Source organism: Rhinolophus ferrumequinum, chromosome 21, assembly GCF_004115265.2.
Source record: "Rhinolophus ferrumequinum isolate MPI-CBG mRhiFer1 chromosome 21, mRhiFer1_v1.p, whole genome shotgun sequence".
Classification (NCBI taxonomy): Eukaryota; Metazoa; Chordata; class Mammalia; order Chiroptera; family Rhinolophidae; genus Rhinolophus; species Rhinolophus ferrumequinum.
This window is the reverse complement of record NC_046304.1, coordinates 42,150,088-42,177,467: the sequence shown is the minus strand read 5'-3', so window position 1 is coordinate 42,177,467 and position 27,380 is coordinate 42,150,088. Positions and strand designations below refer to the sequence as shown.

The 27,380-nt window shown below is 55.3% G+C and overlaps 1 protein-coding gene across 2 annotated transcripts; it reads right to left on the bottom strand.

Annotated features, from left to right (window-relative positions):
• Window positions 1-727: 727 nt before the first annotated feature.
• On the bottom strand, window positions 728-21,280 carry ACE (angiotensin I converting enzyme). Of its 2 annotated transcripts, XM_033089194.1 has the most exons (25): window positions 20,492-21,280; window positions 19,688-19,855; window positions 18,985-19,078; window positions 18,210-18,353; window positions 17,526-17,717; window positions 16,827-16,924; window positions 16,260-16,432; window positions 15,701-15,924; window positions 15,223-15,367; window positions 14,845-14,943; window positions 14,460-14,582; window positions 13,867-14,078; window positions 12,949-13,085; window positions 11,896-12,054; window positions 11,523-11,610; window positions 9,358-9,501; window positions 9,001-9,192; window positions 7,086-7,183; window positions 6,710-6,882; window positions 4,638-4,861; window positions 4,195-4,339; window positions 3,780-3,878; window positions 1,826-1,948; window positions 1,294-1,481; window positions 728-1,103 (listed from the first exon to the last, which is right to left on the bottom strand). In XM_033089194.1, the coding sequence occupies exons 1-25, from the start codon at window positions 20,762-20,764 to the stop codon at window positions 874-876; spliced, it is 3,945 nt and encodes a 1,314-aa protein (XP_032945085.1). In that variant the 5' UTR covers window positions 20,765-21,280; the 3' UTR covers window positions 728-873. The 2 variants fall into 2 exon arrangements, with proteins under 2 accessions (XP_032945085.1, XP_032945086.1); XM_033089195.1 differs by lacking the exons at window positions 13,867-14,078; window positions 14,460-14,582; window positions 14,845-14,943; ... (7 more) ...; window positions 19,688-19,855; window positions 20,492-21,280 and adding an exon at window positions 13,302-13,841.
• Window positions 21,281-27,380: the final 6,100 nt, after the last annotated feature.

Here is a 27,380-nt window from a genome sequence, read left to right as displayed (position 1 = left end):
CTGGGACAATTCCTGCCTGGGCACCAGCTAACTGCCACGCTCCAGCATTTAGGGCCCCTCTCCAGCTGGGTGGAAGGGACCTGGTCCTGGGCCCCAGGGGCAATACTCAAGTGGCTCTGTCCACTTACACACGTGGACACGGAACTGGTGTAGGCAGGAGCTTGAGGTGACCACAGGGCTACTTCTGCACCCTCAATGAGTCAGACACATACAAGGTACTCTCCCCCAGGGGATCCCTCCATCTGGGGGACCCGGCCATTTATGGAAACAGCCAGGGTAGGACTCTCAAAGCTCATGGAAATGTGAGGCCAGAAGCTCAGAACGCTGGCTTCCCAGAGTCCTCCTGGGTTGGTGCCTGGGCGAGGCAGGGGCTGACTGCCAAGGCAGGACACTGGCCTGTTGCCTGGGCTGGAGGGAAGACAGGCGTGGGCGCTGCTGGGTGGTGCCAGGGCCAGAGCTCTGGGGCATTTTCCCAGGCTCTTCTTGGAGGAAGATGAAGACGCCCATTGAAGTGACCCGCCTGACTGCCAGGAGGCGGGAGAGCATCTCTGACCCTGTCCCTGGCTTCCCCGTGAGGGACACAGACTCAGATGGGAGGGCAGGACCTTTAATTGTATTCACAGAGAGACTGAGGGCGGGGGCTCCTTGTTAGATGGCCTGGTGCCCGGGTACTGAGGGGCAGGGGTCTGGAGGACGGATTCTTAGCAAAGGACTGGAGGCGAAAGGGGAAGGAAGGAGAGGGCAGGAGGAGGAGGGTGGGCTGGGGTGAGCTGTGAGAGGAGTGGAGGGTCAGGGTCCTCTGTCCACCCCATGTCCCCACCCAGGTCTCTTGGTGGTGGATACTCCCCCGCTGGCCTGCAAGGCCTGTTCATCTCAGGAGTGTCTCAGTTCCACCTCAGAGCCGAACTGGGGCCCACGGTGGGACCGGCGGTGGTTGTGGTGGCGAAGGCTGAAGAGCCGCTGGGTGAGGCCCAAGGTGGCCACTAGCAGGGTGACGCCCAGGAAAAGCAGCACCCACTGGCCCACGCGAGCCTGCTGCTCCTCCAGGTTCAGGCCCAGGAAGTTGACGTGGCTGTTGCCCGGGAATGAGCCTTCTGAGCGAGCTGAGCAGGGGAAGCAAGGAGAGCAGGGCGGTGGGCAGGGTGGTGGGAAGCGCTGGGCCCGGGTCATTTCGGCTGGCTTCCCTATCCTCGCTCTGAGGTCAGACTCGGACCTGCCTGAGCTGGGGAGGGGGCCTGATCCTGAGCCAGCTCTAGGGGTTGGCCCGGGGCTGAGGTGGGGGGGTGGTGGTACCAGAGTCTGGCGTCCAGTTGTACTGAGGCCAGCCCAGCTTCTCTCCATGCCGCCCGTTCTCGGTGAGGAGCCAGTCCAGCAGCGGCTTGAAGTAGTTCATCATGGCTGAGGCGGACATGTTGGGCTGCCCGGTGATCAGCTTCATGGCTTCCGGCCATGGCTTACTGAAGCCCAGCTGCATGGCGTCCCTGGGGGAGCACCAGAGAAGGGAAACTGAGTCAGAAGGACAGGTGGGGAGGCTCACTCACCCTAACACCCACCTCAGCCTAACACCCACCTTCCAAACCCCTTTGGGATTGGGAGGACCTGGGCAAGTCTGGGATGGGGTGTGGGCTGGGGAGCACCGGTTTGGGCCCTGGGGTTCTTGTTCCTTCCTGGAGAGGGCACATTAAGATGCAATACAGGCTTTACCTGGGAGTTCCCAGCCCAAGCACCAGAGAGGCAGGTGTTCCCAGAAGAGCCGCACGAGGCCCCTCAAAGCTGAGTAGTGAGAGGGTGGAAAACAGTCAAAAGAAGGCCAAGAAAGACTCACGCCAGGCGCTTCCCTGCCTCCTTGGACTGGTAGATGTCACATTTGTGTAGGGGTCCCTTGTGGCCAGCTGCCTGACACAGAGCCTCATGGAACTGGAACTGGATGATGAAGCCGACGAAGTACCTGGAGGGGAGGGAGGTGTGACACTGAGCCCTGGCTGCCCCCCACCTCCCACTGCAGCCAGGATGTTAGGATGAGCCCACGCCAGCTTTCAGAGTCATCAAGGCCCCTCCCACGCCTCCCACATCTCAGGAGGGCCTGTGCCTAGGAGCTTTGGGGGGGTCACTCATGAGGGAAGAGGGTCAGGGCAGAGCCCTTCAAAGGTTTGGCAGGCTGATTTGGGAGCAGTGAGGTCTCCATCCCTGGGGTCCATGCAAGTAGAGGCCAAGTGTTGCCCAAAGGATCACATCGAAATAGCAGGGCAGTCTGGACAGAAACACCAGCCCAAACCATCTCCTTGATCCAAAATCAGCAGGGATCCCCTAGTAAAAATCTGCTAGTCAAGGCCGGAGCAACCACTAAGTCTGCAGAGGTCTTGAACATCTCGAACAAGCAGCACAGGCCTCCCACTTTGAATGCTGGGCACAAGCCATGTGCCACTGACTTTCTTGGTGTTTCCTAAAAGTGCTTTGCCAAGGCTGCCGGTCAGAATTGGGAATGAGTCTCCTTTGCCCACCCCTGCCTAGAGAATTATCTATGCTAAGCTCAGAAGCTAACCATCACGTGGGTCCAGCTTCTGTGTGAAAGTGAGTGCCAGCGTGGAAGCCCAGAAACCAGTCAAGAAAGAGGGTGGAGGCTCTCCCTATGGGTCATCCTGGTGTACTGTCAAGGTCAGGCTTGTTCCCAGGTACCCTTCAGTCTCCTTGGTCCCTTGCCTACTGCTATTCTCCGGAGCATCTGAGTAGACTTTCTTTCCCTTCATGGACCCTGGGGGACACAATTCATTCACCTTACACTTATTTATTAGGTCTTGACTATGTGCTGACATCATGCCAAGGTGCTGGGGTGAAAAGGTGAGCATGGCGGGCCCTCCCTCACTGGGCTTCCAGGGACTACAGGAGGCAAGAGCTGGAGAGGGTCACAGCCCTCTTGGGGTAGCCCTCACTGCTCTCTGTGCCTTACCTCATGGGTGGCCTGGGCTACCTGGAACCCCACTCTGAGGCCTCCCCAGATGCTTCCCTCCCAGGAGGACTCCAGATCCTGTAATTTCCCATCTTAGCCTGTAGCACATAGAAGGAAAAGCGCTGCACTGGACATCTTCACACTGTGGGTGCATGACTCATGTGTGCTTACACATGCCATTTCAGAGAGTAACTAAGTAATGATTAGTTATGGCCACCATTCCCAAGCCTGCTATGTATTACGCAGTGTGCAAAGAAGTTAACTTTTGCAACAATCCTGTGACATCCTGAAGATGCTGGTGTTCATAGACACTGCGGAATTTGCTCAAGGAAACAAAGAAGTGGAGACAAGATTTGAACACAGTTCTGTCTGACCCAAGCCCAAGACCTCATGGTCCTGTCAATACAACCTCCCGGTCTCACTGGGTCTCTCATCCTAGTTTTAGTGTATCGAAGGTCTTCTAGCTACAAGTCAAATTCTATCACAGGCAGTATGTCCAATACACAGTAAAGGAATCACAGTCTTGTTAAGAAAAGAAAACAATGAACAAGAGTGCTCAAGTCATGCTCGAGCCGTGGGTCATGGTTAATAATGTTAACTACTGATCCAAGATCTCATAACCACTAGTCAATGAGAGTACTTTGTGTTTTCAATTGTCTGGAGGGTAGAGGCTCTTGTCATATCAAAAGAGTGAAATAACAGCCAGCCTTGGTCGCAGATGGGTGGCCCAGGCACAGTGTGCAGTGCAGCCAGGTCCCCCAGGTCACCCCGACCCGACATGGCAACGAGAGCCATTTGAACACTGAGCAGCCTCCTCGCTTTCCCTTGTTACCTGATATAAGGCACACTTGAAGGAATGTGGAACTTGGCCCCTGGGTCAAAGTCGCCTTGAGACCTGGCCACTGGGGGGCAGAGGCCCTGGTACTTCAGCCTGTCAAGAGGGAAGACATGTTTGAGGGAGGGTTTGGGGAGACTCAAACCAGGAAGTGTCGGCATTTTTCACTTGAAGGATGGTCCCTGCACCTGGGGCTGCACTGGACACTCTGGATTCTGGCGTGCTGTGCCTCTGTGCACAATCACCCCCTATGGACCCCGTCCCTTACACACACACAGACTCATGTGCACATGTACACACACAAACACACACTTAGATGCTGTATACACAGACACATTTACCACTGCACACTCACACACACTCCCATGGAGATCACCCTGGACCTCCACCCTCTCCAGGAATGTTCTAGAACCTGAGGCTCCACCACTCCTGGTTGTAATTCTCCTTGGTGATGCTTCCGTCAAACACCCTCCAGCGCCACTGGTCAATGAGGTAGCTGAAGGGGATAAAGGCGATCTTGTCGAGCGCTATCTTCATCAGAAAGTTGATGTCTTGCTCTGTCAAGAGAAGGGAGCTCGCTGTCAGATCTGTGGCTGCCTCCTGCCATGTCCGAGCAGCTCAGCCATAATGGGTGGAGAGGGGAGTGGGCTGTCTCTCTGTGGGTCCTGTGACCTACCCCTTGGGTTGGTCTGTGGGTTCCATCCTCCTAGCTCACCCTGCTGGTGGGCCCCTTAAGCCCCATTGCTCTGTCCCAACTTCTGCCTGTGTGCCATCTGCCTTCTGCCTCCCCACCTCCTAAGCTTGCTGCCCCTTTCTGGTCCCTCTGCCCACCAGGATCTCCCATTCCTCTCTCACCATAGCTGTCACCGTCACTGCTCAGCAGGTTGATGCTGTGTAGGTGCTTGGGGGTAGATACGGACAGGGCCAGCACGTCCCCAATGGCCTCGTGAAAGCCAGGGTTGGCACCCTCCCGGAAGGTCACAGGCAAGTCCTTGTACTGCATGAAATACTGGATGTGGCCCATTTCATGGTGGGCCACCACCAGGTCCTCCATGTTCACGGTGGTGCACTGCTTGATCCTAGGGATAGGGAGAGGGTGTGGGAGGGGATGGTGAGGAACCCGGGGGACAAAGGGACCAGCTGTCCTTTCTATACACAGAGCAGACGCCCATCGCTGCTATCCACAGGGAAGGGAACACAGAATGATGGGAAAGAAAACCAAAAGGAGACATGGAGTGAGCCAGAGAAAGAAGGAATCTGGGAGTTTGCAGCCCCTAAAATATAGTCATTCAGGCCGTTCCTCTGCCTCCAACTTCCCTGAATAACTCCAGCCCACACAGCCATGTTGCTTTCTAACTGTGCAAAGCACTTGCTCTGGAGGCATTGGGACACTTGGTTATGGTCGATGCAGGACTTTCTAGAATGTGGATCCTGTGATTTCTTGTGCACATGTCTGGCTCTCCCAAGACTTAGGCTTTCTGAAGGAAACAACAGTGTCTGAACTATTCAGCACCTCATGTGCCCAACACCAGCAAGCATGCTCACCCCACGATTTCCGATGGCCGGGACTGAAATGACATGTGTGAGCCATCCGAGCCAGAGGTTCCACCTCCTTCTCCATCTTTCCTCATTCCCTTTTGTGAGCCAATGAAATTCTCCCTTGAATCTAAGCAGAGCCCTTCAGTTCAGTTGACCCCATTTTTCTGCCATTCTATCAGGAGGGGAAAGAGGTGCCAACCATCCCGGTTACAACGAGGCTGTGGGTCTGTCCATCTTCTATTGTGACTTCCATACAAGGGAGGACCCCCAAAAGAGGTCTCACCACCCCAACAATTCTGTCTATGCTCAGCCCTATAGCTACAGACCTCATGCCTTTGAAGGGAAGGGCAAAGGCCAGGTGATCCAGTGAACCCTGTCTGGTTTCTTCCAGGCTCTCTGTGTCCACTTTTCTCATAAGAGACACTCCATCCACTGTGGCAGATCATCCTTGCCACTCTCCCAAGAGGTGGGGTCTTCTTTCCCGTCTCCCAAATCTGGGTTGGCCCGTTGACTTGCTTTAGCCAATAAACTCTGGCAGAAGTGACTCTGCTGGTTTTGGACTTAGCCTTTAAGAGATCTGGCTGTTTCTGCTTTCACTCGGGGGGATGCCAGCTGCCTGACTGCCATACTTGTGAGGAAGCTAGCCTGGAGAGAGAGAGGTCTCACCAACCCCCCCGCTGTGCAGCCATCTGAGCTCAGGGACCCAACATGTTAGTGAAGAAGCCAACTCGAATATTCCAGCCGCAGCATGTGCTACATGAAGAAAAACTGAGGAACCCAGTCAATAGCCAGAATAGCACCACTGAGCCATCCCAGCCATCAGAGCTACCCCAGCTGAGGTCTCCATCATTGTAGAACTGGGAAAAGCCATTTCTATTGTGTGTTGCCTGACCCAAAAAATCATGAGAATGACCAAATGGTTGTTTTATACCACTAAGTGTTGGGATGGTTTGTTATGTAGCAATAGATAACTGAAACACTATCCTCGGATGAAGACAGCTTCTGAGTCTCTGTCAGTGGTAAAGGGTGGATCTGTGCGAAACTCCCCATGTCTTCATGTGCCTCCTTGTGTAAAGTCACATGCACCCAAAGAGAGGGCCAGCTGTATGCAGGGGCCACCCTGGAGTGAGCTCACACCCAGGATTGGGACCTTGGATGCTGACAACTGACCAGGCCGGCAGAGCTGGTCAGCACTTGAGCAGACCCTCACCTGGTGGATGGGGTTCCCTGGGGCCAGGCCCCGTGCTCTTGACCCTCTATCCCAACGTCTGCCCCCTGCACCCGTATCTGCTCACTCTGGCTGACAGGGGACAGCTGTGGAGCCTTTACTTGCCTCATCCCCTTGCCCAGTGGTCTCAGGATAAGGTCCCCTGGCTGCTGGGACACACCTGAAGTCCTTGCCATTGTAGAAGTCCCAGGCAGAGGCGTGGCACACCACCTCCCGCCCGTCGGTCGGCTTCTCCAGCATGGACTTGTTCCAGAACTCGGGGGGCACAGGCAGCAGCCCCAGGGAGGTAAAGAAATTATTCGCTTCCTCAAACATCCTTCTGGGTGTCCAGCCCTGCAAGCAGATGGAGCTCTGCCAAAACTGGGGACTATGGGGACAGACTGTGTGCCACAGCGGGGGAAGGTACTGGGAGAGGGCCCAGCTGGAAGGAACTCCTGGAGCAGAGGGCCCTCTCCCACCCACAGGGCCCTCCCCGCCTCTGTGCCCTGGGGCCGCCCTGGAGGAGCAGGAGTGTGGGGTGGGGGGCAGGTGCGGACCTGCTTTATCATGGCCTCCGTGGCATCCAGGTTGGGGGCTGAAGGGAAGGGCACGACCAAGTCATAGATATTGGACCAGGTTTGCGCCCACATGTTCCCTGGAGGCGGACAGGGGAGGAGACAGTGGAGAGAGGAGAGACAGATGTTATCCTTAGGCTTAGCCCCATCGTGAAGGGAAGGGTAACCAGATCCGGGCCCCGCTGATCGTCACGGCATCTCTCGAGCTCCTACTCTTTGCACACACTGTGCCAGGCATTTGACATACATCGTCCTCCGTCTGCACACCCAGCCCACAAGGTCACTGCTTTCCTGGCTCACGGGTGAGACTGTGGCTGGCCACCAAGGAGTCAAGGTGGTCCTCACTGTCCTTGGGCAGTGAATACCAGTGTGACTAGTAGCTGTGGACAAATGCAGAAGCTTCAGGTCCCCGGAATAGCTATGCGCCTGTGGCCACCACTTACTAAGAGTCAGGTCACCCACCCAGGGACCACGGCTCCTCAGCGAGGGGCTGGGGTTTAAAGGCAGGCAGGCTGTCAGGCTGCACGCCTGACCAGCCACGGCTTTGTCCCCTCCACGTTGCGTGAGGTTGGTTTATATGGTCACCTGGCAAGAACCACCCGCCTTCAGGGGAGGTTGACGCCTCTGCCTCTGGGCATGAGAAGAGCCCAGTTCTCCAGGACTGGAGCAAAGGAAGATATTCTGAATGAGTGGAAAGGTCCAGAAATAGATTTGGAGTAGAAAGTCTTTCATAGCCTAGGAGATGAAGCTTGAGCTGACATCAAGTGGAGTCTGAAGTGCAAAGCAATGAGAGTTAGAGTTGTGTGTGTGTGTGTGTGTGTGTGTGTGTGAGAGAGAGAGAGAGAGAGAGAGAGAGAGAGAGAGAGAGAGAGAGAGAGAGAGAGAGAGAGAAATGAGAGAGGGAGCAGGAGCGAGACAGTGCTTGGCCACTCCCATCCCATGGCCTGAGGGCCGAGTTCTAAGCCCCAGCTCTGCCCCAGCCCCTCCCCCCAGGCTACCTGGGTATATTGCTTTCCCTCCCAGGGTCTGTATTTCTCAGTCATCAAGCTGATGTCCACTCTCATGTTCTTTGGTCTCATCAGAGAGGGATCAAGAACAACTGGTCTCTTGGGCTGTAAAAACCCTCTTGGTTGAGTGGGAACTAGACCCAAAGCCGGACAAGCTTCTGAGATCTCTCGTGATTTGTAAATGGTCTGTGGCCCTGTCTGGCCTGTCTGCTTATAGTAAAGCCCCCCAGGAACGTGTTCCTGATGGCCCAATGGGGACAGGAACCTGCTAGCCTCTGCTCTGCCCCAGGCCCCACCACCCCCCATTTTCTTTTCCTGCTTCATGCATTTTCACTGCCTGCTTCATGTGTTCAGGGCATTTGAATTCACAACCCCTGAGAAAAGAGAGTCCTAAAGTTGAAGTGGACCTACACTCTCGGGATTCTGTTCTAACTCCCTGAGCCTGAACAGTGTGTGTGTCTTTCTCCTTCCTGCCACTACCTCGTCAGAACCTCTCATCTTTCAGAGCTTTGCTCACATGCCACCCCTGGGGAGGCCTCAGCTCCCACGCACAGCCCTTCCTCAGCCTCCCTGCCATGCTGTCTTGAGCTGTAATGGGTGAGGCAGTCTCCTCGTGGCAAGATCAAGCCCTCCCGTCAGTGCCCCATCCATGGTGACTTGCACCACAGGCATCTGTAGCAAATGTGGCACTAAATGCAAGTGGCGGCTCTTGTCCCCACACCCAGCCCCCACCCCACTCCAGGCTCAAATCTTTCTACTGTCCCAGCCTGAAGTGCCATCTGCAGACCATTCCCCGCCTGCCCTTTGCTCTCTGGCCAGCCCAGGCCTCACCCTCCCGCATACTGCCATCTGTCTTCATCTGCCTCCGAAGGCCCAGCGCTTGCCCTCACCCAGCAGATGAGCTGGAATGGGGCCTTCCAGGTTGATGTGCTGGGGACCATAGTGGCGGTGCAGGGCCCGGCGCACATAGGCGTGCAGGTTCAGGTAGAGCGGCTGCAGCTCCTGGAAGAGCTGCTCCAGGTCTTGCTCCAGGGTTGGCATCTCATACGGAGATCTCCACGAGTGCCCTGCGTCTTTGTAGCCTGTAGAGGGGACACAGCCAGGCTCTCTGAATACCTGATCATTCCCTGAACAGCCCCCTGCCAGCTGCATCCTCCAGGGACCACCTGCTCACCAGGCTCAGGGTCTCTGAGGGCCTCAGGGGGGTTGGGACCAGAGAGTCAGAGATACTGGCAGGAGGGACTCACCATTGAGCCGGGCAGCCTTGTTGGAGAGTTCCACATATTTGGGGAAAAAAGGAAGGATGGATCTTCCCACCTTATCTCGCCAGCTCTTCCATGCCCATAAGAGTTCTTCATATTTCTGGGACGTGGCCATCAGACTGGTGAGATCTGGTGGGGGCGGGGTTTGAACGGCTTGAACCCCACGCCCTTGGCCCCCCTCCCATCTCCGTCTAAGGTGAACCCAGTCATAGAAGTTCAGAACTGGAATAAAACTGTACAGGCAGCCAGTTTAGACAAAGGGTGGTGTCCTTTCCACAGGGGCCCCACAGGGTGCCAGGCCCAGGGCTCAGCACGGCATGGACACCATCTCTGGTAATTTCAAGGTTTTAATGTGCTTGTTTCCATACGAGCAGTGAGGCGACATGGCTGGGTCCCCCGCTAGGCACAATGCAAAGGCCCAGACTCCAGAGCTGCTGCTCCTCACTCATGCCCGCTCACCCCCTGCCTAGGAGAAACGGCCTGGAGGTCACAAGAGCTGAGCTCTTGTTCTGGTCTCCCACTGACCCCAAAGTGACCTTGCAAGTCATGCAAGTCGTGGGAACCCTCTTTCCCTGTCTATAAAATGGGGATGATGCTGGCCCTCACAGGGACGTGAAATGGGGACATGAGGCCCCTGCGCAGGGAGCATGCCTCGTTCACTTCTGGGTCCCAACAGGACCTAGGGTGTCTTTTACAAACTATAATCGGACTGGACTGAATAAAAGAATAGCTGTGAAGACGAAGCATGCAAGCGTCAGCAGGGAGCCAGAAGTCCTGGGTTTGTGTCCTGTCGAAGCCCCTGACTACGTGTAAGCTCCTCCATCTGGATTCCGTGGAGCTGACATCTACCTCACAGAGCTGGGCTGAGGATGGATGAGCTCCTGTGTCCGTTCTGAAGCCCCACACAGACCAACGGCAGCCTCCCTTCCTGCTCCGGCCCAGCCTGGGCTGGACAACTTCGGAGAACATATGGGGTGGTCTCATTATCTGACTCGCTACGCTACGTGATAACTGCTTCTCACAGAGAAAGTACATTCAAATTAATTTTGCTTGGAGAAAATTGTATTTTGAGAATGTCACACCTGCCTTCTACTGATGTGAGTGCTCTGTTTTTGTGGGTGTTTCTTATTTTTACTAACGGCGGTGACCTGATGGCCCAGCCCTAGATTAAGAGGCTAATTGATGGGGTGGGAAGGGGCCTGAAAGCTACATTCCCTTTAAAGCACTGCTCCGTAAACACACAGAGCCCACACGCATGCACATGCCTCCCCCCCACACACACACTTTGCGTGCATACCCATATACACAACCCATAGGCCAAACCCTGTCCCAGGAAAACTGTTTCTCTCTCCTGCTTATTTTCCATTTCCCCGTCTATTTGTCATTGTTCTAACGTGGGAGATGGGCAGAGGGCCAGAAAGGAGCTGTTTCCGGGTGGAGATTCCTCAGGAAGAATGCCTCTGGCTCCCCACCCCAGGAAGGGTGGGTCAGGAGGGCGTGTATCTGTGTGCAGGTACGTGGGTGTCCAGGGTGGGCTCTTTCAAAGGGGAGAAGGTAAGAAGGCCCAGCCAGTACGGCAGAGAAAGGGGACAGGAGACAGCGGTCCACTCCTCCCAGCAGGAAGTGGTGATGGAGGGAGTGAAGTGTAACAACATGGACCATGGAAGTGGTTTCTATGGGTTGTGGCTTCAGTTTCTGGGGGGCAAGGGAAGGGCCAGGGGAGGTTGGGAAGCTGTGGATAGGATTAAGAAGTGAGTCTGGAGGGGAGGTGCCTAGAGTTCCTGTCCCAATTTTAGCCCTCGAAAGACAAATTTGAGATACCTGGCAGCTCTAAAGAGCAGAGTGCAGGGAGGAAGAGATCGGGAGATCCTGGAGGGGTCCTAGAGGGAGGGCAGGGTGGGCAGATGCAAGGGAGGGCAGTGGATCAGGCCAGACAGGAAGTAGGTGCTGGTTCTGCGTGATGCAGAGAAAGAAGCCCCACTGGAGGAAAACTGAGAGGTGAGTTTCCTGAGCATGTGACTACACAAGTTAGGAGCGACTGAGCCCCCTTTCATGGGTGGGCACCCCTAACACTGTGCCAGTCCCAGCCTCCCCCAGCCTGGTCCTGTCCTTCCGTCACCCCAACCCTCCCCCCAGCCTCCGGCGCTCACCAGGTTCTAACTGAAGACAAGTGCCGTTGGAGTGGCACACAGAGGCCACGCTGTACGTGGTTTCCATGTCCAGCAGGATCTGGTTGTACTGCAGGAGGAAGCAGAGAGGCAGTGAGCTGCACCCCTTTGCTGCCTGCTCCGCGGAGGCCCCATCACAGCGGGGAGGGTCCACAGAGTCGGGGTTAGTGTGCTCCCAAAGGTGTTGTTCCCAGTAATTCTGTAGGCGTAGGTTGACGTGCAGATGTCACAGCTTGACAAATCCAGGAAGAGGCAGCGGCATGAAGGCCAGACCCTGTGCTGGGCTTGCTTCCTCCAGTTGGGACCTGGCCCTGACCTTGGGTCCTCCACTCCCTGCTCCCCCAAAGCCACGCACCTCCTCCAGCTCCTCGACAGGCAGCGCTGCCCGCTCTAGGTCCTGAATCTTGTGTATCATTCGCTTCATGGTGGTGTTCTGGAAGTAGGTCACATCAAACCGCCTGGCTCGGGTGCCATACTTTAAGGTGTGGTTTGCCATCTGGATGTTCTTCTGCAGCTGAAGGCACAGGGGGAACCGTGTTGTGAGGCCCAGAAGGTTTGGAGAGGCCTCTGAGGAAGAGGTGTCATGAGGGGGCGCAGCAAAGGGACTGGGGGGTGGTGAGGACAGTTTTGTCAAGTTGCTGGCTTTGCCTATAGAGACTTTCTTCAACCTAGGCTGCCTATAATGCCCTGGGATACAGTCCAGGCCTGCCAACGGACACCCACACACACATCCTGGCAGGGGTAGAGAAGAGGAACCCCACCCTGCATCTTAAAGGCTGTTAGGATGGAGGCGGCTTGGCCTCTCTGAGCCTCGGGGTCCCATCTGTAAAATGGGAATAAGAGCATTGGTTTTGCAAGGTTGTCGAGGAATGAGTGAAGCAATAGATATGACCTGCCAAGGAACAGTGGCCAGCATACCGTGGTCTTCAAGAAACATTAGTTTTCCGAGGCTCACCTTGGTATGACCTGTGCTCACTGCATAGGTGGGGAGTGGGGTTGCAGGGAAGGGTAGCCCTCGCCATGAAGTCCTTTTTTAGGGACTTCAGTCCTTCAGTCCTTTAAAAAAACTGACTTTACCATCACTTGTGTACAGATTATTCCTTTACTAACAGATTGATTGTTAATTAAAAACAACTTGTTTAGGCATTCAGTATATATGCCCACTCAAATCTGAAATTCCATTTGGGTTTTTCACAAATTCTGACAGCCTCCCCCCTAGTGAGGAAACATGGGGGAGGGAGAAAGAGGGCAGCCTGCCTAGCCTTGGGTTTTGGATAGTTAGTCCCCTGATGGAGGAGCGAGCCTGTGTGTGTGTGTGTGTGTGTGTGTGTGTCTGTGAGTGTGTGTGTGCGTGTGTGTGCATGTGTGTGCGTGTGTGCAGGAATAAGGGCATGGGGAGGGCCCCTACCAGGATCTTGCTGGCCTCTGTGGTGATGTTCGTGTTGTAGTTCCAGTTGGCCTCGGCATATTCATTCCACACCACTTTGGATATCTGGTCATACTCTTCCACAAACTTGCTGGCCTCAGCCTCATCAGTCACCAGAGCTGTGGGACAGAGTGGAGGGAAACAGACAGGCCTCCCCTTGCCCTCTCCTGCGGTTGGGCGGCGCCCCCCCCCCTCACCTCTCCCCCTCCCCCCTTCCCCTCACGGCCCCGCCTCCTAGCGGCCCCGCCTCCTAGCGGCCCCGCCTCCTAGCGGCCCCGCCTCCTAGCGGCCCCGCCTCCTAGCGGCCCCGCCTCCTAGCGGCCCCGCCTCCTAGCGGCCCCGCCCCGTCCCTCTGCTGGTCCCACTTGGGCTCTGGGTTGTCTGGCTGCTGGTTGTTGCCTTGTGAGTTGTTGTCTGGCTTCTGGTTGTTGCTTGGCTGGTTGTTCCCTGGTCCACTGTCACCTGGCTGGTGACCTCTTGGATGGGGACCAGCCGGGGATGCCCAAAGCAGAGCAGGAGGAGGAGGAGGCTGGGCAGTCCTGGAGCAGCCCAGCCTTGGTCCATGGCGGTAAGATTGCAGAGCCCTGCAGCCACCGCTCTCCAGCCAATAAGAACTGAGCCTTCAGTGTGACCTCATAGAGCAGTGTCACTGGTCAGCCTGCCTCAGGGGGCCTCAGATCTGAGCACACCCTCCCCAGGATGCTGGGGAAAAGATAGGTCCATCCCCTCCCAGGGCCCCCTCTGATGAGCTAAGGGGCTGCCTGGCCTTCCAGAGCTGGGTACCAGAGCCCAGCTGGGAAGAGCTGATGGAGAACCAAACGCAGGGGGTGGAAGCTGGGTCCAGAGCCCAGAATTGAGAACTTGCCTTAGGGTCCACCCCACCCTCACTCAGAGCTTTACCAATGTCCTCCGGGTAATTGTCGGGCATTGGTGGCTGCCACTGATATTCCGGCCAGCCCAGGACCTCGTTGTTCTTCTTGTTCTGCTCCTGTAGCCACTGACTGACTGGCTGGAAGTAGTTGAGCAGCGGCTGAGCGTCCAGGGTATCTGAGCCGATCGCATCTTTGAGTACCTCCTGCCAGGGCCGTGAGGAACCTGCCTGTAGCACCTCCCTGTCAGGCAAAGCGGGAGCACAGAGGACTCAGGCTGGTGTCCGCTATTGGCCTCTGGCCTGCCTGCCTCACCTCCGGCTACTTCTGCCCCCCCATTGGACTGCAAGAACAGTGGCATTAAGGCTCCAGGACCTAGGATCTCAGTGAAGGGAGCAGGGGAAATTTGACTTGCCCATGCCAGCCTGCCCCTGGGGCCTCAGATCTGGGACCACTCAATAAATATTTGATGAGAGAAAGAAAGGAGGGGGTAGGGAAGAAAGGCACCTTCCATCAGACTGGCCCTGTGGTGTCCCCACTGGAACAGCCAGGTATCTTCTAGACATACCCTTCACCTGCCTCTCCCCTTTCCCTCCCACCTGCCCTCTCTTTCCTCCCACACACCGGAGTTTGTCCCCCGCCTTGGTGGATTGATAGATGTCACACTGGTGCAGTGGGCCCTGGTGGCCTGCCTCCTTGCACAGGGCTTCATGGAACTGGAACTGCAGGACAAAACTCACAAAGTACCTGCAGGCACAGGCTGGGTGTTAGAGGGAGTGGTGGGGGACCCTTGCCCAGGCACCATCCAGCTTCCAACAGGGCAGCGGCCAGAACAGGGCATGACTGGGGAGAAGGGAGAACCAAGCCTGGATCAGGAGAGAGGCCCACTCAAGTTCCAGGGGGGAATGCGAGGACAAATCCTGCGAATGGTGGTGCAGGTTCACAGAGTAGAGGGAGGGGGACTAAAGGTGTGACAGAACTGGGAAGGGGAAGGGAGGGGCAATAGTACCTGATGTATGGTGTCACATGTGGGACGTGAAACTTAGCTCCGGCATCAAAGTGGCTTTCATTTCGGACAATTGGAGAACAGATGCCCTGATACTTGGTTCTACAAGAGGATGGTTAAAATGTCTTAGGACCTAAAGGTTGCATACAGGCTGATTTAGCCTTTGCAGAAAAGACTGCTAAGCAGGCATTTACACTCAGCCATCCCTTCCCCATCCTGGTGAATTGAGGAAGAATTCCTGGAGGAGGGAGTTTTAGGCAGGAAAGAAAAATGCAGTGGGCAAAAGGATGGAGACGTCATTAGAGAGGAGGGGACAGGGACTGATGGAGGTAGGAGGGTGGGTAGGGCCATGGGGGCCCTTCCTAATCCCTGTTTACTCACCGAAGATACCACCAGTCAAAGTTATAGCGGGAAGGGGGGGTACGTCCACTAAAGACCCCCCAACGCCACTGGTCTACCAAGTAGCCAAAGGGCAGGAAGGCAATTTTTTCCAGCGCCATCTTTAACAAGTAATTGATGTCACTTTCTGTTGGGAGATGAGATGAGAAGAGAGAGGTCAGAGGAGAAGGGAGTCCAGGTAGGAGGAGGTGGGCTTGGCGGGGAGCCAGCAAGAGCGGACATACAAGGGAAGGCCAGCCTCCAAGACCATGGTGCCCTGCTTGGGAGACAATCCTTGGGCAGTTTTCGGGTGGGACTTAGGGCGGGCTGTAAGGCTCCAGGTGGATCCCCAAACCTGCCTGGCCTGGGACAGTGAGGCAGAAACGATAAGGGCAGATGGGAGCAGAGGCACGTGGGGCCCTGCTATGGGATGGAGTGGGGTCTGGATGGGGCTGGGCTGGGTCCTCCATGCCCTCTTTACCTGTGTCATTGACGACGTGGTCCAGCAGGCCAATTTTGTACAGATGTGAAGGAGTGGAGACGGAGAGCGCCAGCACATCCCCGATGGCCTCATGGAAGCCAGGGTTGGCGCCTTGGCGCAGGGAGACAGGCTGGTCCTTGTACTGCAGGTAGTACTGTACATGGCCCATCTCGTGGTGCACTGTGGACAGCTGGTCCATAGCCACCCGTGTGCACTGCTTGATCCTGGGGCAGGGAGAGAGTGAGGGTGAGGGTCGAGGGCCGGGCAGGGAGCATAGCGTTGGGAGGGCACTGCCCTGGGGCTCGAGGCGCTGGTGCAAACATACAGATCCTTTGCCCTGCACCAGCCCACACTCAGGCCTTTTTCTTCCATTCCAAGGTACAGAGTTGACTACCTGTCAAAGCTGCTAAGGGAAGGCGGCCTAATGGCAGCCCTGGAACAGACCAGACCTCTAGCCAGTTTTGGGGCTGGGGTAAGGTGGGCCTGGGAACTGGCTTCTCTGTGCCCACGCTGCCTGATATTCCCGGAGGCCCAGAACCTCCATGTCCCGTGTGTAGACCTGAAGTCCTTTCTGTTGTAGAAGTCCCAGGCGGACGCGTGGCACACCACCTCCCGCCCATCCGTCGGCTTCTCCAGCATGGACTCTGCCCAAAACTCCGGAGGCATGGGCAAGAGCCCCAGGGACGTGAAGAACTCCTCCGCCACCCGGAACATGTGTGTAGCGTTCCAGCCCTGGTGGTGAGGTGTGGGTCCAGGTCAGGGGACGCCTGCTAGGAGTACACTGCGGCTGCCCCGGGGTCCCCCACCCAGGCCAGCTCCCTGCCCACGAAGGACATGTGTGTCCTGTGGCCTCCCTTCCCAGAGGTGGGGCTCCTAAAGACCATAGTGGATAAGCAAAATGGAGTCAGTCCTCACACCCCACCAGTGGGGGCCTGGGGGGCGGGGCTGGACCTCACGGAGGATACAGAGCCCAGCTCAACACTTGCACACATACTCCAGGCTGCTGCTCTGTAGAAAGGAAGGGACCCCAGTCCCCATGCAACCCATCTCCTTCACGTGACCTCTTCCCACCCCTCTCCCCATGTCTCTCTCTTGCTGCCCCGACCACGGCCTAACCCGAACTTACCTTCTGCACCATAGTACTGGTGACATCGAGATTGGGCTTGTCAGGGAAAGGCACCACCATGTCGTAGATGTTGTCCCAGCTCTGGGCCCACATGTCCCCTAGACGGAGGAGGGGAGCCGAACAGCTGGGCTCCCTGCCCAGCCAGTGCCTGTGTCCCCATGCCTGTCCCTAAGCAGCACCCTGGGCCCCGGCTCCTGGACCTCGGGGTACTCCTGGGCAGCAGCCGGTTCGGCTGGCTGAGGCCAGGAATCACCATATCAGTCCCACCCACAGTCCGAGTACCCCGGGTACCCTGGGGCTGGCAGAGCAGGAGCCCAGACAAGGCTGCTGGGGCCCTTGCTGATGGTGTGGGGTCCCTGCCTTCCAAGCCTGAAGCAGGGCCCCAGGATTGGCTTTCTGGGGCACTCGCTAGGATTATTCTTATTCCTCCTCCACTGGACCTGGAGTCAAAGCCTTCAGTGTGACTCCTAGCTCTGCCTTTTACTAGTTCTCTGCCAAGTCACTTACGCACCCAAAGCCCCAGGGTCCCCATCTGGACAGCAGGAATGATAATGACGATGAGAAAGATCACCTGCTTTCTGGTGGCATTGGGCGAGCTACATGGGCTCATGCATGTGGGAGTAAACAGGGCAGTGCTCTGAAATGTGAGACACAATGAGGAAATCCCTGGGACCTGTGGGGGCAGGGCCAGGTCCTTACCCAGCAGGTGAGCAGGGATGGGTCCCCGGAGGTTGACATATCTGTCCCCATAGCGGCGGTGCAGTGCGCGGCGGACGTAGGCATGGAGGTTCAGGTAGAGGGGCTCTAACTGATGGTAGAGTTTCTCCAGGTCCTCCACGAAGGTGGGCGACTCGTACCAGGAGCGCCAGTAGTCTCCGGTGTCTGAGAAGCCTAGCAGGGGGTGGCGTTGGGGTACACCTCAGGACTGAGGCTCTGGCACCTCCACCTCCCAGCTACCACTTTGTCACTCTGCTGGCTCAGGGCCTGTGTACCTGCCAGCTAATGGAAAGAATGGCTTGGGGGTTACTGGTCTCCAAGTTTCTATCTAGGGATTGAGCTCCAGCTAAATAGATCCTGGAGAGCATGATAGGCAAAGACGAGTGCTAGGGCAGGGGTGGGGTGAGGGTGGGGAGGGAGTGCCGGGAGGGGCCGGCAGAAGGGGTGGTGTGAGGGCAAGATGGCAGCCAGGTGGAAGGTAGACGGGGCTCAAGCCTGGTTCCACCATCTACAATCTGTGTGACCTTGGGACAGTGTGTGGAGTCATCCTAACAGCTGCTCTGTCTGCCTCAGGGGTTGAGGCTCAGAGGACACAGTGGATGGGAGAGCACTTTGCAAGCTCGGGAGGGTGGCACCCACACAAGGGCTGGGGTAGGCCATGCTCACCATCCTGCTTGTGGGCCTCATTGCTGAGGGCAGTGAACTCCTCATACAGGGGCTTCAGGGGGATGCCCACGGCATTATGCCAGCCCTCCCAGGCATAGAGCAGCAGGGCGTAGTTTCGCGAGACGGACAGGATATGCATGAGCTCTGAGACACAAGTGAGACTCAGCATCAGCCTTCACCAGAGCTCCCACACTGGTCCTCACCATGTCCACCTGCTTCCTCAACATCATGATAGCCCCAAAGCCAAGGGCAACCTATAAGCTGAGCGGGATGGGGCCGAGAGCTATATGAAGCAAGCCCCCCAGGCAGGGCCCTTATCTCCAGGGAAATGATCTAAGCTGGTTGACACAAAGTGGACATCCAGAAGCCGAAACCCAGACCTTTAATGGCTCATTGGATGGAGTGGCTGACCTAAAGGCTGCCACTAGTAAATGGGGTTGGGGTTCTGGGGAAGAGGAGGAGGGCATAAGTAGAAGCCATGAGGGGTCTAAGGCCTGTGGAAGGCTCTTGGGGAGACTGAGAGGACCGATGAGAGGGAAAAAAACAGTGTAGCCAGGAGGAAGGCCAGTGGCAATGGGAGAGGCCAAAGCACACATCAGGGTGGGGACTGGAGATTCCGGAAGTCGGTTTGTCAGGAAAAGTCAGGGTGTGTGGGCAGCTGATAGTCCACCCCAGTTGGAGGTCCATGTGATTGGGTTTACCCACTCTCTGTGCCAGCTGTCCCCCTGGGTGCAGGGTGATGGGGAAGGAAGTCCCAGTAGCGACAGGGGTGTACCTGGGTCCAGGGACCAACACGTGTCATTTCTGTTGGGGTAGCAGACCTTGACGGTGGAGTAGATCCTGTTCATGTTGCTTAGCAGAGAGTTGTACTGGGGAGTTGAGAACATGTTAGTGACAAACATCTCCAGGAGACCTGGCCAACCCCTCCTCTTTTTGCTAGAAGGAAAAGAAGGCCCAGAGAGGGGATGTGGCTTGGACAGGCCACTCAGTGGCATGAGGGGCACTTCTGGTCACTAGTACACCGATTCCCCTTCCAACAGAGACAGCCTTTGGAGGTGGAAACAAGTGTCCTGGGAGTTAGGGGTTGGGGTTCAAGTCCGAGTTTGGCCCCACCTCGCAGTGAGAGCAAATCCCTCTCACTCGCTCTGGCTTTGATGCCTTCTCAGTCCTTTACAATCTTTCTAAGGAAGCCCATAAGCCAAACCAGTCTATGGAGAAATTCTGAAAACCCCTGTTTTGTCTTTTACTGTTTACCTGAATTTTGTTTTCTACTCCATAATACATGCTTTAATATAAAATGACTTCCCATCCCATCTCCAAATAAAATCTTTGCTTCAGGAAGCCAGTCTATGCTTCCGCCGGCTTCCCCTACAGATCCCAGAGTCCTTCCCTGCCAGGCTCCCTCCCTCCACCACAGCTGGGCACTGGGAGGCACCTTGGCCACTTCTGCCTCTGCCCCTCAGGTCCACCTGGCCTACCTGCTGCCGCTTCTCCAGGGGCAGGTTGGCAGGGCCCAGAATGCGCACACCACTGAGGACCCTTCGCAGTATTGGGTCAGAGAAGTTCTGCCAGATTGGGTCATACAGCTCCTTGGCCTTCTGCCCCCAGACCTCTGCAAACTCCTGGTTGAGCAGGGCTGATTCTTCCTGTGGGTAGCAGGGGGGCAGGAGAGTGTATATGGGGGAGGCCATGGTGCTGGGGGAGGGAGGAAGGCCAAGGGCTCCTGGGAACTAGGGCTTCTGGGATCACTATTTCCTTCCTCAGGCCCCTCGGGGTCAGGAACTGGGAGAATCTGCCTCAGGGGAGCGGTGGGGCAGAAACTGGGGCCATAACAGAGGCAGGGGGAGGACAGGGAGAATAGACAGAGATGAGTGGTGACAGGAACTGTGAGAGGGGTAGGTTGAGGCCAGAGAGGACGGGGCCCAGAGCTGAGAGGGCACTCTCGGCGCAGACTGCCGCTGACTCAGCCTGAAGTCATGCCTGAGAGCTGCCACCTAGGGGGGAGTCGGTCTCAGAGGCCCCAGCCTCATCCATCCGGCTCCTGTAGTGGGCACGGACCATGTGCCCGCGCCGCGCTAGGCCAGCCACCGCCTGTCTTATGGGGCGGGGTGGGATTGGGGGGAGTTGGGGAGCCCACCCCGCGCCCCGCAGGCCCCACAGGGTCCCCACCGCCCCGGACTGGGGGCCCAAGCCCCGCAGTGACTCCCCGCCCCCCAGCGCCCGGCCGCAGGCCTGTGATTGGGCGCCTGGGCCCCGCCCCCGCCCCAGGCCCGCGCGCCCACCTGGCGCCGCGCATTCTCCTCGGTGATGTTGGTGTCGTGCGCCCAGCTGGCGACTGTGCTCTGGTACAGCACCTGCTCGGCTTTCGGGTTGAAGCTCTGCACGAATTGCTGCGCCCCAGCCTCGTCGGCGGGAAAGTCTCCGGGCTCCAGCGCGGGGTCGAGAGCCAGGGCGCTGGGTGGCGACGGCGGCAGCAACAGTAACAGCAGCAGCAGCGGCAGTGACTGGAGCGGTGGCCGCGGCCCCAGCTCAGGGTGGCCCGACGCGGCCCCCATAGCGCGGTACGCGATGCTGTCCCGTCTCCGGCGCCGCGCCCGCCCTGCGGATTATAAACCCGGCCGCCGCCACCGCCTTCCGACACACCCCCACCTCCCCGCCCCGCTGCGCTTCCTCTTCGGCTCCAAAGTCCCCCCGGCTGCGCCGGCCTAACGGAGCGGGGCGGGGACCCACGCTCCTTGGCCCGCCCGGGCAGGGGCGCCGGCCTGGGGAGGAGCCGAGGCGGCCCCCTGCGAGATGCAGCCCAGGGGTGGCGGATGGGGTTTAGGTCAGGCTCTGGCAGAGAAGTTAGCAAGGGGGACCCCCCAACATACACACCACGCCGCACACACACCTAGGAAGCTGAGGGACCCAGCAGTGTGCTGGGACACACAAGCCTGCCCACTGTGCCCTCTCCTTGCCATCACACAGCCTCGGCGCAGGGACCCGGGAGCCCAGCGGTCTCTGACGCTTAATCTTCCGTTGGCCTCTGGGGCTCCTGAGTGACAAGGTGGGGGAGCTGTCCGCGGCGCTGCTACAGCAGCAGGGATAGGGTTAATGATCAGTCACCCCATCTGGCTTCTTCTGTAGGCCTGGGAGCGGGGGTACGGAAGAGGGGGGTGGCTTTGTGCGTGTGAGGAGAGTTCAGGTTTTGGCAGGCACTTGGGGGAGGTGCTGCAAAGATCCAGGCTCACCTGGGAACTGGGTGGAGGGCTACCGGGAAACGGGGAAAGAATGGAGGGGCTGTTCTGGGAGGGAGGGGCATAGAGGCACAGGAGCACACCTGCCCTCTCCCACTGGGACACAGCTGTCAGTCACTCATGCAGAAGCAACCACACAGACTGGCAGCCTTTGAGAGCTACAAAGATGAGCCTAGAGATGAGAAGAGCCCCTTCATTTGACAGATGAAAAAATTAAGACTCAGGTTGAGTGGCTTGCTCCAAGTCGCCTCAGGTATCCACACTCCCCGTTAGTCTTTCCCTGTCTTGTCCATGTGTTCCTCTAAGTGACAAATGGAGGTGGGGAGAAGAGTGGCACCCTTCTGAGGTGGTTGTGGAGGCTGAGGGTCCTTTCCTAACTCCTCAGCACCATGGTGTCTGTCCCCAGAGGTGGGGGGACCCTACACCCTAGCAGACACTCCAAGGGTGTGTGAGGGAACCATGAAAGAAGTGGAGGCTGGGTAGAGGGAGCAGGGAAGGAGCCAGTGACAGCTGCTAGGAAGACCCCTACCCATTTGGCTGCTTGGGCTGTTGGCCGTCACCTGGACTCCTGGGTATCTGCATGTGGTATGGAGCCTGGGGCTCTGAGGGACACACAGGCTTATGAGTCACACTTGGCATATGGAGCGTGTGCGGAAGGCTGTGTGACCTAAGTACATCCAAGGTCATGCTAAGTTGTAAGATTGCACGGTGTCAGGGAGAGGTGTGTGGAGGAGAGGCGTGTAGAGGTGGGGAGGAAGGTGGGCAGAAGAGGAAGGTGGCTGCACCAGCCGTAGGAGGTGGGGGAGGCATGGCATTGTCAGTGGAAGGGAGAAAGGAGGGAGGTGAGAGGCCAGCTGGGGCCCTGTGGCTTTCCCTCACACCAAGGGACACCAGTGCACTTCAGGGCTGGTTAAGTAGATGCCCGCGATCAGAGCAGCCCTTGCAAGGGTGAGGGGCCAGGCTGAGGGTGAGGCAGTGAGCCTGGGCTCTCTGGTGGTCCTAACAGCTTGGTTTTCCAGGCTTTGAGGGCAATGGGCTATATGCGCAAGTGAGTTGCTGTCTTCTGGGGCGGAGCAGCCTCTCCACTGGTAGAGGCTTGGGGGGATTTTGAGAGTGGCAACCCTTCAGGCCCTGACGCAGTGGTCCTGGGTGGTGCCGGAGGGAGGATGGGTAGAGAGAAAGAATAAGAGCCTGAGGCTTAGCTTGTAACCAGGGAGCCCTTCTCTACTGTCAGGAAATAAACTGCGCAGAATGCAGGATGGCGGCAGGTTTTAGCCGGGGACTTGCCCCTGAAGAGCTCCTGAGAACCGACTCTGAGAGGGCGGTGGAGCAGGCGTTCTGTTCTCCCAGTCCATTTTCAGCCGTAACTCTGTGGCATTGTGACGACGGCTATAGAACCTCTGGGTTAGGGCCTGAGTTCTGCTAGGAACAACCACAGCCTCACTGAAAAATCATAGAAGCAAAGGCATGTTGCGGTTGGAAGATACTCTAACTCCCCTGGTTTACATGGAGCAAACTGACACCATGGCTGGTTGGAGGTGTCACACTGTACCTCTCTCACGGTCACATTTACTATAATGGCTTGTTGAATAGTACAGCTTCCCCGCTAAATTGTGAGTTCCAGGACGGCGGAGGTTGTGTCTGCCTTATTCTCTGGTGTTCCCAGAGCTTCGCACAGTGTCTGGCACAAAGTAGGCCCTAATTTAGGGGAGAGGGGACGGAAGGAAGGGATGACCAACATTCATACTCTCTCTCCCGGTGGCAAGCTCACAGCCTCCTATATGAATGACACAAAAAGCCAAACCTCACGAATTTGGAATTTGCAATAATGACACTGCAACCTTGATCCCAGTGAGTAAAAGTTAAAAATATAACTTCTCTCTATTTTGGGTCTTATTCATGTGGAAGAGGGATAATAATAAGAGTACACCTTACATCTGGATAGCATTTTAGCCTTTTCTAAATTCTTTTGTGTAAATTATCTAATTTGATATTTATAGTAACCTTGAGAGGTAGGAGAGAGATAAGTCCTTTGTTGGGTCACCTACCTCCCAGCTGCCAACAAAACAGGGTTCTGAATCCTGCAGGAGGACATAATGATGATGAGGCCGTGGGGGCCTAACCACCCAAAGAAATGCAGTCTCAGCCTGATTAGCAGCTTGCTCCATCTCTTTAAGGCTCTTCCAGGGCAGGACGGATCACTAGGTACCCCAGTTTGAGAAAAATGTCACTTGGAAAATATACCCAACAATGGAATAGAATTGGGAGTCGAAAAATAAACCTTACGTTTATGTCCAGTTGATTTTGGACAAGGGGGCCAGGACAGTTAAATGGGGTAGGGGGGAAAGAGAAGAAAATCTTTTAACAAACGGTGATGGGACAACTGGATTTCCACATGCAAAAGGAATGAAGTTGGATCCCACCTTATACTATTTACAAAAATTAACCCAAAATGGATCATAGACTTAATGTAAGAGTTAAAACCATAAAAATCTTAGAAGAAACATAGGTACAAATCTCTGTGACCTTGGATTAGGCAATGGTTTCAAAAGCACCAAGTTCCAAAAGAAAAATTGGGTCTTCATCCAAATTAAAAACTTTTGTGCTTCAAAGGATGCCATCAAGAAATGAAAAGACAACCCATGGAATGGGAAAAACAATTGCAAAGCATGCATATGACAAGGACTTGTATCCAAGAACATATGAAGAACTCTTACAATTCAACCATAAAAAGACAAATAACCCAATTTAAAATGGATTTAAATAGATATTCCCCAAGAGAGACACAAATGACCAGTAAGCACATGAAAGATTTTCAACTTCATTAGTCATCAGGGAAATGCAAACCAAACCACAACAGGTACTACTTCACACCCACCAAATGCCTAAATAAAAGACAGACAGTAACAAATGTGACAAGAGAAACTGGAACCCTTTATACATTGCTGGTGGGAATGTAAAATGGTGCCGCCTCTACGGAACACCGGTTGGCAGTTCCTCAAGATGTTTAAACATAGAGTTACCATATGACCCATTCCTAGAATTGGAAAATGTCCATACAAAAACTTTTACACAAATGTTCAAAGCAGGATAATTTATCCATAACAGCCCCAAATTGGAAACAACCCTAATGTCCATCAACTTTTGAATGGATAAACAAAATGTGGTAATAATCCATACAATGGAATATTATTCAGCTATAAAGGAATGAAGTGTTTGGTTACATGCTACAACATGGATGAACCTTGAAAACATGATGCTTAAGTGAAAGAAGCCAGTCACAAAAGGCCACAGATTGTATCAATCCATTAATGTAAGTGTCTAGAACAGACACATACATAGAGACAGAAAGTGATAGGGTGCCAGGCGCTGGGGAGCGGGCGTGGCAGTGACTGCCAACGCTATGGAGTCCTTTATTGGGATGATGAACACCTTCTAATGAAATTGTCAGTGATGGCTGCCACACACTGTGGACTAGTCTAGAACCACTGAGTTGTACACTTTCAAAGGAGGAATTTTGTAGTCTATGAATGCTATTTCAATATAGCTGTCATTAAAAAATACGCTTACTTCCATCATTCTACATTCTTCAAGGAAGCTCCTGATGATTGCGCGGGGTTTTTGGAGAAGCCATGGTTCTCTCACTGAATACCCTCTTTACTTAGGCCAAACCTACCCACATTTCAAAGGCCAGCTAAAGTCCTGCTTCTAAAATGAACACTTCTAGTTTCCTCAACCCAAGCTAACCTCTCCTTTCTGTATCTATTCAGCATTAACTCACATGGGCACCAAAACTAAGGTGCAGGGGAAGTAGTGCTGGATTAGGAACCAGAAAAATCTGGGCCACACTTACAAGCCTTATGACCCGAGCAAAATAATCTTTTTGAACCTCAGTTTCCTCATGTGTAAAATGGCCGCAAACATTTCTACTCATCCTCTAAGGGTTGTGGGAAAATGAAGACAGATCCTTTGTCAGTTGTCACACAAAAACAAGATAGTATTAACATTACCAAAATCATTGGCTAACATTCCTAGATGCAAGGCCCTGGGCTAAGAGAAAAATACAAGACTATCGCCTTTAACTTAGAACTTGGGGTGAAGAGAAAATTAGCTCTCTGAGCCTAAGTGCTTAAGGCTGCTATAAAGCCTAGGTCTAGGGAGTCAGGAGGAAGATGGCTCATGCCAGCTGGAGGAGACAGGCAACACAGCTCGACCAGGAGGAAGGCAGGGTTTAGCCTCAGAGAATCAGAGAGGGTTAGGCCTCCCAGCCAGAGAGCTAGAGCCAAGTGTGGAAGTGGGGATGAAAGGGTGGAGCTGGGTGGGGTGAGAGGAGCCCCACAGAGCTGACACCTTCTGGGGTCATCTCTGTCCACGTTCACGAAGGGACCGCCGCAGAGGACCTCACTAGGGGCACAACCAGAAGAGGTGGGTTTAAGATTTGGGATTAGAAATAAGAATTAGAAATCCTGCCTCAAGAATATGACACTTGACATGTCCAGTGAGAGTAGACGGAGGCAGTGAACATTCCAGAGAGCGGAGGAGGAATGAGCACGGAATGTTGTCCAACTTTGCATCTGGGCTCCACCTCTTGTGTGACCTTAGTCAACCTACTAACCTGCTTGTGCATTAGTTTCCTCATCTGTGAAATGGGAATAAAACAGTACCTAACTCATAGGGTTGCTAGGTTTAAATTTATTCAGTGATGTAAAGCGCTTAGATGCCTGGCTCCATAGACATGGCCTGCTATTATTATACACTGGGGGTACCCCCAGCACTCACACGGTACCCAGAGCATAGGAGGGACGGTTAATGTAGATGAAGTGGAGGAAGGAGGCGCTATCGGGGCAGACAGCAGGCCTGGCTTCGCCGAAGGACCTGGGCCTTCCTGGGTCTCGGGCAGTATTTGGAACCCCTTGGTCTTTCTCAGGCAGCTCTCACCTGCCACTCCCACACTCACCAGAGGTGACTGCGGAGGAAAACTTGGTGAGCTATGAATACACTGGGCTTGGGTAGAGGCGCACTTGACACCTCTGCAGGGGATGCCTGGTCCAGCAGCACCTGAAGCAGGTGGCAGACAGAGAAAAAGGAACTCATGGCTGCAGGAGGGGGCGTGGATGGAGACCAGCGGTGGCAGAGGTGAGAAGAAGACCTGGCTCCATGGTCACCCACCTCCTTACAGCAAAGGACCAGTGCCCCCCAAAGCCAAGCCCTCATGTCCTTGCCCTCCCACCATGTAACCTGCCTCTAGAATGTTCCCCTCCTAGGGACATGTCTTTCAAGGCATCATCCTTCTCATGTCCCCCTTCTTATTCCCCTTCCATCCAATCAGCTGCTGCCTCCTTTCGGGCCCACAGGTCCCTCGTCCCTCCGCACGCCCTCTGCACTTCTCTCAGTCTCAGGCCCACCTCCCCCTTCTCTCCCCCTCTCCCCCCACCCCCTGGGGGCAGTCTCTGTCCCTGTCTCTGGGCCTTCTGAGTTTGCTAATCACTTATCTTCATGGATCGCTCTGAAATACAAATGTAGTTAGGGCACAGCCCAACCTAAAACCTTCCTCAGGGGGACGTCTGACCGCCCACCCTGGCTTTGGCATCCTCAGCTCACATTCTAGTGCTGACCGGTGGAAATTTCTTTATTTTCTTTCCTTGACATGTGAGTCTTCCAACGACTGGTCTCATCAACTTTTACCCCTCCTTTCAGGGTTCAGCCCAAGTGACATCCCTAGCCGGGGCTCAGGGTCCGGCACCTCTCTGGGAATTGCTCTTAAACGTCCTAGGAGTCTGTGTTGGTGACACCATCTCTGGCACAAGCACTGTGGTCTCAGGAGAAATGTGTGGCGGAACAAGTGAGAGAAAGAAAAGGAGGGAGACATTTTTAATGAAGACCAGACAAGATTAGGCAATAGGAGGCAGGACAGATATGAGTCCAAGATTACTCA

What these genes read in the sequence shown, in the direction of transcription:
- ACE (XM_033089194.1), bottom strand. Translation starts at nt 20,764, where the DNA reads ATGGGGGCCGCGTCGGGCCACCCTGAGCTGGGGCCGCGGCCACCGCTC. An exon ending in TTTGACTGGTGGTATCTTCG is followed by an intron (nt 14,944 to 15,222) that starts GTGAGTAAACAG and finishes ATCCTCTTGTAG; the next exon opens with AACCAAGTATCAGGGCATCT. An exon ending in GAGGCAGGGAAGCGCCTGGC is followed by an intron (nt 1,482 to 1,825) that starts GTGAGTCTTTCT and finishes GTGCTCCCCCAG; the next exon opens with GGACGCCATGCAGCTGGGCT.